The sequence below is a fragment of the Lissotriton helveticus genome, chromosome 1_1, assembly GCF_964261635.1.
Source record: "Lissotriton helveticus chromosome 1_1, aLisHel1.1, whole genome shotgun sequence".
Classification (NCBI taxonomy): domain Eukaryota; kingdom Metazoa; phylum Chordata; class Amphibia; order Caudata; family Salamandridae; genus Lissotriton; species Lissotriton helveticus.
The window spans coordinates 1,391,521,024-1,391,533,455 of NC_136057.1; the positions used below are offsets into that span (position 1 = coordinate 1,391,521,024).

A 12,432-nucleotide genomic window follows, 5' to 3' on the forward strand; every position below is an offset into this window, starting at 1 on the left:
CTACATTTGAATCTGCAGCAGCAGAAAAATTGTGCTTATGTAAATGGGACACCGTGTATATTATTTACCTATTTTTCCTTGGATAAAACCTCATCTCCTACGCCCCCATAAATCATGGGATATGGTAATATTCCGTTGGAGTCACCACTCTCTTTCTCTCAGCGAGAGGTACTTGAACACCCCTAAACTTATGAGTGTGCGAGGGATGACCCACTTTGCCAGGCAGGTTCAGCCAGAGGCGCCCATAAACCTGCCTCTCACCCGCCGTCTGTGATTGCGCAATTCCGCGATGCTGCCAGAATTGTTTCATTTTCGCAAGTTCCAGGGGGGTGTGTGAGTAGTGTGCGACCCCACCCCCATTTGTACATTTAAGCTGTTCGTGATTCTGGGAATCTACCCTCGCATTTTCTCGCAAATACATTTTTGACGCTCCCTTGCATAACTTAGGTTTGCAAAACGATTAAGAACGTATCCCGAATGTATAATATGCACATCTTTGCATTACCCCGCCGAAGAGAACATTTTCTACTCTTCCGGGTCTAGGTTAAAAAAATGTTGTTAAGAAATGATGCATGAATTATGATCTGCCCAGCTTTAGCAAATGGAAGGTTGACAAGGACAATTCAAACGTCACTGCCGGCATATGCAAAATAGAAGTGCTTAAAAAGCCAGGTCGAAAGAGGAGAACGCCCATGAAAGGTCAGCCCTCAATATTGTTTCCGGATAAACATACATATTCAGATTTTTCTTTGAACTTCTCAGAACATGACTGGCAGTTTTTGGGGAAATTTGCACCAGTATGTAAAGCAAAAAAGAACTGGTGTTAATCCCGGGGACCATGCTGAAGTGACGCAGTTAGAAAATTACTGCATCTTTAAGTAAGTAAAGTTTATTATGCATAGTTAGTTAAAACCAGTGCAAAGCATGTTACAAAAGGATCGTAGAATATCATACTTTAAAACCGTTAAAAAAATAAACACACGATTAAAAGGTACAGTGTGGCTGTCCATGCGCCTTTTTACAAAGACGGAACAGTGGGTTCCCTTGCTTCCTTCTGTCCGTCTGCTTATTAGCCTGTATCTGTGTTGTTGATCCCCGGTTTTGGCGGTCTTGGAATTCTTTGCTCGACCATCCTGAGAAATTTGACATATCTGCAGTTCAATTTAGTGTTTGCAGGATTCAGGCAGGCGAGCACCGCTTGCCTTCTGGTGCTGATCCCTTTTTGCTTAAACTGATCCTTAAGGAGCAGTTGGCGGGCTTGTTGTAGTTCTTCACAAAGACAGGTAACATGGAGAATGTCACCCTTCTTTGAGTTGCAGAGCGGGCAGGCCTCGTTGCCCTCTGTCCTGAGCCATGGTGGGAGATACTCTGTACTTGGCAGAATCCCTAATCTGTATTTCAGGAACCTAATTTTTGTGGCTTTTGGGTAACCCTGGCTAAAGTATGTTTGTGGTGTCAAAGATTTGTACGAGTTGAGGGTCATCCATGCATGAGATCTTTTGGAAAAAGCAGCCTTGTCCTTTAGTATGGAAAGTAATTTGACATTTTTCCAAACTAGTTTTTTAAAAGTGTTATGCCCAAGTTGCTAGTCCCAAAGCGCAGAGAGTTTAATCGCTCCCAGCGCTGCCTGCAAGTAAGTTCTTGCCTGAGATGCGTCCCTGCCTTGTATGTCCTGCCATAGCAAAGAGTTTAATGTGTCTGTAGTGGCGGTTCTGAGATTGTGGCAGCAAATAATGTATGCTCCGTGCCTGGCTAGATCTTGTTTTTGCAGGCCGAACTACAGTCTTATTTGAGCAGGCGAAGTGTGGAGTGGGAGCGAAAACATTGTTCTGTAAGCTTTAACCTGTTTGTTGTCCAGGTTTTTGGAGTCTCTTCCCCGCAAGGCCTCGCTGCCGTAGGTAATCAAGGGGAGTAGCTTCGCCTGAATGACTTTCAGATAGGGGGTCAGGGTCGGTCCCATCAGTTGGGTGGCTACATTTTTCATCGTCACGGCAATCAGTGCTCCACTCCTTCTTGTTTCCTGCTTCTTCTGCGCAAATGAGCCTTCTCTATCAAAAATAACTCCCAAGTATTTATACTCACAAGCTGGCTCAATTTTTAAACCGCCAAGAGACCAAGTCTTCTGTTGTTTTTTGTTGATGTTGATTGACATCGTACGAGTCTTGCTCAGGTTTATTTTTAAGGTGTTTTCCATTGCATAATTGTGCATTTCCATCAGAAGCTGCTGGAGACCAATATAGGTGTGGCTGAGTAGTACAACGTCATCAGCGTACAGAAGGTTACTCAGAGTTTTCCCTCCCATCCTCGGGGAGTGGGAATTGCAGGTATCGAGTAGTCTTGGTAAATCCGCCATAAAGAGATTGAACAATATTGGGGCAAACACGCACCCTTGTTTAAGTCCTTTGGTGGTACGAACTTTTGAGGACAGATGGGTGCCGCCTCCTAGTTTCACCTGCACCCAGGTGTCAGTGTGAAGAAGCTTCAAAAATGCAGCGGGAGTTTTTGGGGTTTTGCTGCATCAATAATTAATGAAATGGCAAGGATATTATTTGCTGTGCCGGTCTATTTCCGAAAGCCGGTCTGGTTCAGTGGTATGATCAGATTTGTCTCAGCCCAAAGTGAGATCTCCTCTAAGATGGTGCCCGATAAGTATTTCGCCTCGTTGTCAAGGAGGGCTACTAAGCGATAGTTGTTTGGGTCCATCTTGTCTCCTTTTTTGTAAATAGGGACGATCGTCGACCCCTCCAGGATTCTGGGATTCTGTTTAGAAGCCTAACTTCCGTGAATAGGGTTTGCATGATGTCCGCCCACTCTGTGTTTTTTCTTTAAAAAGGGGTGGTGGGATACCGTTTGATCCTGGAACACCTTCTTTCCTGCCTTTGGTTATCTGCTTTTTAATTGAGGCTATCTCCTGAGTTCTAGAGGTGTCTTGGCTGTTGGTGAGTGAGCCTTGATCAACCCGACCCAATATCACGGACATGTACGTTTCACAATCTGACTCTGTGCTCTTGTTGATCCTTTTTTGTGCTCCTGCGTACTCTGAATGGTCGTTGAAGTGACTGGAGAGGTAATTAATCCAAGTCTCTTCCGTGATGTGAGATCCTAAATCTTTGTGCTGTGAGCGCAAGATCCTGTTCACTGATTGCCAGAAGCGGGCACTGTTGTTAGTTTTGGTGTCGTATAGTAATTTTGGCCAAACCTCTTTTTCAACGTCTTTTTTATATTCCATTTTGTTCGATTGAGCACAGCCCTTTGGTGTTTCAGCTCTGCTCGTACGTAGATGTGGTTAGGGGCTAATCTCAGCTTCCGTAATGTCAGGTTTACTGATCTTTTTTGTGTCTTTAGTTGTGCTCTCTGTTCTTTCTTTAGGTTGTTTTTGCTGCTCTCTTTGTGAGGATTAACTTTTGGGGCAGCCTTGATTGCCAGTTCTTTTAGCAGTATTCCCATGTAGTGCTCCCAATAGGTAGTGTGCGCGACAGCAATTGATTTTGGGATGTTGTATAGTTGGAGTGCAGCTTCAGCCAGAATGGTTGAATTAACTGGTGTGCATTTGATCCTTTTTTGGTTCATGGAGTAAGTCGACCCAAGCGTTATATCTGGCCTGATTGCAGTTGGCGTCTTTGATATTATATGGCATTCCCGGGGGCGATGATCGCTTTCACCCTTATCCCCCAATCTAAACCCCAAGATGTATGGGAATAACGCATGACTAGCAAAAGTATAGTCCAGAATGGAGCTTGCTGTGGTCGAATAGAATGATTCTACTGGAGGAGAGTCCGTCAAAAATCTTCCGTTTAGTGCCTGAAGGTTTTGATGTTCTAGGTCGTAGAGAAAACGGTTGTTTTGATGTTTTATCCTGTTTAGTGGGGCACTTTGCGTTGTTATGGTATAAATTTTGTTTAGAGCCAGTGCCTCTTCTCCTGCTGATGAGCCAAGTAGATCTTGATTTAAGTCCCCTGCCAGGAGGAAGAGTGGTTACCGCATCTATAGAAAACAACACGCTAAGCTGTCTGTGTAAAGGTCATGTGACTGTGAACCTGCCATCAGCGCTGTACACATCACAGTCAACCACGAAGTTTGATTCAGTGTGTGCAGATCGATGGACAAGAGCACTCACCCCTCCGCCAAACCCCCCCCTCCCCAAGCAATATTACCTTATTACACATTATTACACATCTCTTGGCATAGAAGCAGCCATGTGCCACTCCGCGCCCGTAAAAAGCATATGGAGAACATGTTATGTTAACAGAGATATGTATAGCGCCGTAATAGCCGATATTCTGAATAGATGCAAAACAGTTCTTATTCGACATTGAGCTCTGTTCGATAACAACCATAATTCAGATTTAAAAACGAAATAAAGCTGCTGCATGTAATAATTAAACATGATAAAGGACTGTTAAGAAAAACGTTTACTAGTGATGAATGCTACAATACACTAAAATTGTAATGAGAATTTAGATGACATTAGTAATGCAAATCGCTCTAATGTTAATTTTTTATGATCTTTCTATCACCATTACATACTAGTTTCATTATGAAAGCGAGTCACTGCATTTGATGAAAATATGTTTTAGAAATGCCGTCTGTCCAGCAAACGTGTCACTTCCAGTCGATTCATGTTCTGCCACATGGATTTTCGGAATAACATCTGATTTTAATTTTAACGGCTTTCTGGCTAATATGCCCCTAAGTTTTCACATTAAATTGCGTAGACAACTGCGGTGTAATAGTGACAGCATTATTGTTTAAGAAGGAGTTTTTTTCATTTACGCATAAATGGAAACAAGTAAGCAACAAAAACAGTAATGTGCGAATGCACCACATAGGAGGGGGGTAGGTAGCGCGGCAGCGAGGCGAACGCGCGCTGCTGCGCGTGCTAGACACAAACAGGAATGGGCATTGCAAAGGCGAGACATGCACCTGCCTTTGCCCAATCGTGTGCCTTTTTTTTTTTAAATGAAAAAATAACACGCTAAAGCCAATGGCAGGGGCGCACGAGCGAGTGAGCAGCTTTCAGAACCCCATACAAAAGGGCTCTTGCTGCGCGAGCAGTGCTGCGCACTGCAACACAGGCGCAAGCCCTAAAAAGGTGTTTGTAGTGGGAGAGTGGGGAGGGGTTTCCTACCTTGTACACTTTTGAAGCCTACATATGCCAGATAAACACCCATTCAGCCTACGCAACACCCTGGGAGATTTATAAATTAGTTCAATCCATGAGAGAAAGCACAAGACCATCCCAAGCACACTATGCACTCCAAAGAGAAATGCCTGTCACTAATATCAAACGCATTTTCAGCATCCAGGGTCCAAATGGCAAGAGGCACTGTAGCAAGGGAGACTCCTGTATATAGCCATGTAGGATTAAAACTCTAATGTGAATATTAAAGAAGGCAAATAAACCATAGACCCAGGCGTCATCAAAGCCTCAAACCACAAACAGTGTCCACAGATTCCTGACAAACTGTTCAGCACAAGTCACTTTGAGCTTCTTTTTGTCCGAAGTAAAGAAGTTGATCCATGGGTCAGTGCTGTTTTTTTGCTTTTCAATTTGTACATGGTTCCTCTGGTCTACCTGATCCAGTCCTTTGTTCTGTCCCTGTTTATGTATCTGAATGACACTCAGATCATCTTTAACACTGGTGCAGACCTTAGATTGAAGGCTGAGAATCTACACAACTCTTTATTAGGTGTTCAGCTTGGATATCATATAACCAACTCAAACTTAACGATGGTGAAACTGAAATCCTTACACACTTTTCCGAAGCCTGAAATCGTCTTTTTTTGCCTACCTTTCTTGGATGGAAGCCCTTTAGGGTACAATGTGCCAAGAATTTGAGTCACTTTTAACATGCACCTAACCATGGTAGATCTAATAAAGTCTGTATCGAAGAGTTGTCTCTTTCAGCTATGCACTTTGAAATTTATTATTCATCTTTTCTCTTATCCCCAACATCCTGATAACATTTATTTCTACAAGGTTGGACTATTGTAACGCACTACACCTTCATCTTCCGGCCAACGCATTAAATAAGCTCCAGCTCACCGAGAGCCCCTCTGCTTGATTGGGTTTGAATCTCAAAGAATTGGAATCAGTATCGGAAGCCTTAGCTAAAATTCATGGGTTCCCTGTTAAACATTATGATCTAATCCCTAAATTTAGTTCATAAATCACTTTTTAATTCACAGTTGAATACTGTATCTTTTATGTTCCCCTTTTTTAAAGCAACATCCTGCCTCAGATCCAAAAAAGGCATTCTTGGTGACTGTTCTGAGATTCTGTTGAACCACACTTAGTGGCACAGACTTGTCAGTGGCTGCTGCAAGACTCAGGAACAAATTGCCTAAACAGTTGTGTGCTAAAACTGGTCTATCAAACTTAGAAAACTCTTAAAGGCCTGGCTCTTTCCAGCTTATCCGCCTTTCTCAGTCCGAGTTGCCTAGCAGCAGTTTTTATTTTCCATTAAACACGTTTTAGAGTCAAGATACCTCAGAGTGAATTAAACGCTTTATAATTATTAAATTAATTAATTAATTAATGTAACCCAATTGGTCCTAAACATGGGAGCCAAGTTGGCTGCAGGGATAAGATGCTGAGAACATCTAACATATATTTCAAAGTCTTTACTGGCTCCTGCTCCAATCCTACGTATAATAATACAGTGGCTAATTTGAGCCGGTGGTTAAAGGTGGTGCCCACCGGTATTCATTTTTGGGGATCGGTACTTATTTTTCGTCAACAGACTTTGTTCCAGAGCAGATAAAAACATAAACGGGGGAAAGAAGGAATAAGAGAAAGACAAGAAAAACAATGATAAAGGGAGAAAGCAGGTTTGAAAAAGAAACTGCAAGAGTCAGATAAAGAGACAAGGAGTGTCTTGTGGTGGATTAAAGAGTCATAAGGTAGAATCAAGACTATGCAGCCTTAGTATTTGGCACCGCTGACCTTCTATAGCGTCGGCCAAAGGCGTCAGAACAAATGTTTGGGCATGGCACTTGTTTTTTTACAAATTAAGCACTAGATAATTCAATCTGCGTAACATTCACAATCTTGTACATACAATAAAAAAACGCACACACTTGGGAGGCCTTAACCTTCTAAGAAACCCGCAAGAATAACTGCTATGATGCAATAATTTCCAAATATAAATTGACTATCTAAGTCAGTCATGCAAGTTGTCGCTCACAAGGTCTGAATGTCTCACCAGGACCACAGCAAGACATCAACTTAAATCCTACATAATCAAACAAATCTTCCACACCAATGAACACCTATTTTCCTTGCTGCACTCCTTACAACGTCCAACATGCAGGTCTAGTGAGCATCTATTAATTAATACCAAACCCCTCACCAAATTTGCTCCAGCGCCCATCACTGCCCTACATAAGAAGCCTACCTATTCTTGAATGCTTCCTTTTTTTGAAGCATTATGTAAAACACACAAATATAAACCTTACCATATAAATTAGTTTGAGTGGCTAGATGTGTTCCAAACATGTGTACTGTCCTTAAATTCTGTTGCAGGAACCAGACACTTTACAATGAATGGTTGTGGAATAAACACAAAGTTGAGAGAATCATTTGCTTTGAAATACTACAATATTGAGTCTCTTAAGGAAATGGAAAACAACCAATTGAGAAGTGCCATACACTTCCCTGCAACACTGAGTGCTCTGCAAATAGCAGCTTACAATTCAGTGCTATGAAACCCACGTACTCTCTCAGAGCTTCTTGGAAAGCTCTTCTTGCCAGAAACCAGCAGACTAGGTAACACTGATACATTTCACACTCAGTGACTACAAGGATTTTATATGACCATGTCACGAGGTGGCAGATCCACTTCAGGATGCAGGAGAAAGGGAAACTGAAGAGGATCAGTTCCCTCTAAATATTGCACCTCTTTTTTACTTTCAGCCATACCGCCGAGTCGCGGCATCCCTTCCTGGCGAAGAACGCGATAGGGAAGACAGTCCCTTTAATAGTCAGGACTTCCAGGAGTACTATACCTCCTACCAGGACCATGTCACGGGGATGGAAGGACCAACTGGAATCATTCCCCGCCGTATGTTTTTTTTAAACTCCGGAAGAATTGCGAGGAAGAGCCCAATAGAGAGAGAGGACCAGACTTCAACACGACCAGAAGAGAGAAAGAAGGACGTATGTGGGTCTAGCAGCATCGAGAACACACCAGACTGCGTCGGAGGAACTACGGGAACAAGAGCATTCATTCCCTGATCCGAGGTAAGAGGAGATGCTTGACCTCAACTTGCCCAAGGAAGCTGCAGAGACCGAAGGGAGCAGACGGTGTCATGAACTGTCCAGCCTCGTTCCTGGAGGAGCGTGGCTCTCCCAGGTTCGAATTAGTCTGCGGGGCTTGGTAGAGAGAAGTGAGGAAAAGGATAACCAGCCTTAACTGGGAACAATGAAGGAAAAGTACCAGCTAGCCTATGGTACTGGTGGAGGTAATTTCGTTTAAGGTGAAAATTCCCCATCACCACCCCGCCATTAAAACACTGCATAAGAACGAGAGTAAAGATTACTTACCAGGGTCTCTATTCTTTCCGAGACACCCTCACCGCCTGGCACACCGAAGGAGAAGGCAAACGTCACAGGACCCTAAAAGTAAAAAAAATGAAGAGGACCACTGTTAGAGTCATCGCATGACTGTTCGCTATGAAATAAAATAGTGAGAGATAAAACCATTTACGCTCTCTGCATTATTATTAACCCGCTAATTCCCTACAGACCTCTATCCAAAACCAGACTAACTTTTGCTAGAATGTGCTACATGCAACATAAGAAGTCTCCAAAAGTGATAAAGATGCAAAAATTAGTTGCACTATAAAATGAAAAAGATCAGCAGGATAGATCTGCAAGCCATGCTCTTGAGAGGCTTTGCAAGGGTGTTCATGTAAATTGGCAATGAAGGGTGCTACAAAAATTCTGAAAAAGCAGAGGCAGCTACTTGGCCAAGAAAGTGAACTTGCATTACAAACAACCACAGTGGTAACTGGGCCAAAACAAGACTCCAGAAAAAAGACTTTTCTGAACATAAAAAAGCTACGCATGATTGATTATTGACATAATTGTGTTTTTCGAACATTCAATCTGAGAGGTATTAATGCTACTTGAATGAATAGGGTAATAGGGTCTAGAGAAGGGGTCTTCAAACTGGGGAAAAGGCCCCACTAGGGGGGCCTTAACTGATCCCAAGGGGAGGGGGGAGACAGGCTCTGGTTGAAAGAAGCATCATGCTGATAGCCGTGCTTTGTTTTAAGCTTAAAAAAATAATCTGCAATAAACGACTCTGTAATGGGCCATTACTTACATCTTTAGTCATGTATATCTGGCTGGGAGTATGTGTCAAAACAGAAGGTACTTCCCCGCCCCATTTCAGATTATAACACTGTGAATACTTGTAAACGTTAGTAAGGCCTAGCTAACCAGGATAGCATGTTTGGCAATCTTGTATTTGATTGCATTTTTAAAAAGTTTAACATAATTGTAAAGTTTAAATAAGTCTAGACATATTGAAACATTGCAAATTTAATAGAATAACTGTGAAAAATTCTTGGGGGGGGGCAATGATTTTTTTAATACGGGGTGAGGAGGAGGGGAGGGGTGCAGTATTAAAAAGTATGAAGACCACTGGCTTAGAGTATACCCTTCTTGGAAAACTGACAGGTTGAGAGTAAAATACAAACCAATGTAGGCAAGAAGGAAGTCAAGAATAACTCAAAATCCCAGATGCCCCATCTGTCAATCTGGCAGAAAACAGCATGTGCCGTACTGAGACGGTCACTGAATAGCTAAACTTTTTAGATGTCAACATAGCTCGGTCACTGAATAGCTAAACTTTTAGATGTCAACATAGCTAGAAAGACATCTTGCGACACACACTCCATAAATAGAATTCCAAGAGCAAAAGCTCTGGAAAGAGACATAAGTCAACATTAAATGAAACCCATCAACCGGGCATTCATTTCGACCACCTTTATCACATACTCAAGAGAAAAACAAGCAATAGACTCAAGCAGTCCTGCTTGAGGGTAACATTTTCGGTTATGTGTGCCTTTGAAAGGAATTATTTTAACGTGGTCTTGTTTTTTCAAATGCGTGACTTTGCCATCAGTGGAATTCTTTCTTTCTTGTGATCATCATAATTATTTTCCCACATAGGCTTCCCTCAATTTCCTTGCTTGTTGAATTTGGGGAAGATAAGTATATCAAATATCCACCACGTGACTTGGTTACGTTGAAGAATTAGCTAAAGTCCTTGTCTCTGAAGGGGTGGGCCGGTGTCTGAAGGAGACATGATGTAGCAATGTAAACACTAAACTCCCTATGTGCTCATGCCAATGTGGCAGTAAAAGGCGTGGACATATGGTACTCTGTGGGAGTAGTGTTAGCCACCTCTTCACAGAAGCACAAGACAGGATGCTTGATCTCCCACCTGATGGCAAGTATCTTTTTCCCCATCTCCACATAAGATTTTAAACTGATTTAACAGCAGAATTGTCATGGCAAAATATCTTGAGTTTTCCCAAGTGCTTAAGCCGACTCAAAAGTCAAAGTCAAAATCAGCTTTATTTGGTGCGACACGTAACAGCATAAAAGCATACTAATCAAGGAAAACATTCCTACAGTACACCATAATTAAAATTTATAAGAGATAACAATTTAAAATTCGTCAGCTAGAAAAGAGGTAGGCTAAAACAAAATACTAATACATATAAAATACATAAAGTGCAAAATGCCATAATAAAATAGACATGGAAGGTTGGAGACTAGTCAGTAATACACTACAAATATTCAAGAATCAGTGCATCCAGACATGAGATGTAAAGTGCTAATGCATAAAAGTGCATTACGGTACATAAAGTGCAAGGTCCCACAATTTGTCAAAATAGATAATAAAAAGCAACACTAAGGATAGTCATCCACATTTTCATATGTCAATATATCCAAAGGTGAATAATCCTTTCTTTTCCTAATTGTAAGTTGTACAAATCGGATAACAGTATTTATTATTTTCACATTTTCCAGACTACATACAAAGTTAAAAGCATATTTATAATTAAAAAGCATCTTTGATAGAAAAAGGGGTTTTAAAACTGATTTCCGAATATCCCTATAAAAGCTCCAAGAAAGGATAAAATGCAACGTGGATCGTGTGGATTTTCCATCACACAGTCAATTTGGGTAATTTATAGCACCACTTTTCCGTTCTGTGGAATGCTCCTAGATAATGTAGTGTCCCCATCCTTAGCCTAGGTAAGTAAAATCTCTGTTGAATATTTCTTACCAGCAGTAGATATAACTGTGTGCCCCTCATAAGTGGACGTTCGCAATAAGAAACAACACTATGGGCCAGATGTAAGTAATTTTAATTTACCACCTCTTAAATACCGATTCATACCGAATCGGTATTTAAGAGGTGGTAAAATAGAGGGGGGGAGATGTAGGTATTTCTGAATCAGTAAATACCGAATCGTTAAGATTCGGTATTTACCGATTCTGTAAATACCGATTCGGTAATGCCCATTGATTCCTATGGGCATTGAAGCCCATAGGAATCAGTGGGCATTACCGAATCGGTATTTACAGATTCGGTAAATACAGATTTCAGCAAGGGTGCAGGGGGTGTCACTTTGACACCCTCTAGCACCCCAAATACAGGCATGTGTGCCATGTGGCACACAGACATGCCCTAAGGGCATGTCTGTGTGTCACATGGCACAGGTGTGCATGCACAGATGTGCATGCACACCTGGATTCGGTATTTTACCACCCAATTGGGTTGGGTGGTAAAATACCTGAAGGCCTGTAGCACTGTCAACAGTGCTACCTACATCTGGGTTTTACCGAATCGGTAAAATTACCGATTCGGTATTTTACAGATTCGGTAAATTTACCGTTTCGGTAAATTTACAGAATCTGTAAAATATTTGCCCCTACATCTCGAAAACCAATTACCGGTCGGTAACGGCCGAAATCGGCCGTTACCGACCGGTAATTGGCGACCTACATCTGGCCCTATATGTTTTTGGCTGGCAACTCTTTCTCTTTCATTTTCCATGACATTTAGATATCTCAACTTCAGGTCGCATTTACTGAATTCCTGAATAGATATATGGTTCTTTCTGTCAATATCGACATTACAGCATTTTAGGAGGTTAAAAATGTGCTCCAACCCTGGTATTTTCCTGCTAAAGGCAAGGGCTAGGCAATCCGCTATTCGTTCTTTTGGAAATTTTGTTTCATCCTTAGGCCATAACCCTTGCCAGAAATTAAGGCCAGACATATTTATTGTGTTGCTTAAATCCAATATCGAAAGTTCTTTATGAACTATGTAATTTGCTGTTGAGCTTGCGACTGCCAGCAATCTTTTTAGGAACTTATTTTCTTGGATTTGTAGGGAGGCGGTGTTA

The 12,432-nt window shown here is 41.8% G+C and overlaps 1 protein-coding gene across 2 annotated transcripts in view; it reads left to right on the forward strand.

Annotated features, from left to right (window-relative positions):
* Window positions 1-693: 693 nt before the first annotated feature.
* The window catches only part of LOC144825506 (uncharacterized), a 337,701-nt gene continuing 325,962 nt past the window's right edge, over window positions 694-12,432 (forward strand). For both annotated transcript variants that reach the window (XM_078684163.1, XM_078684164.1), the window contains exon 1: window positions 694-878. In XM_078684163.1, the coding sequence (XP_078540289.1) occupies window positions 766-878 (113 nt within the window). In that variant the 5' untranslated portion in view covers window positions 694-765. The remainder of the gene's footprint in view (window positions 879-12,432) is intronic.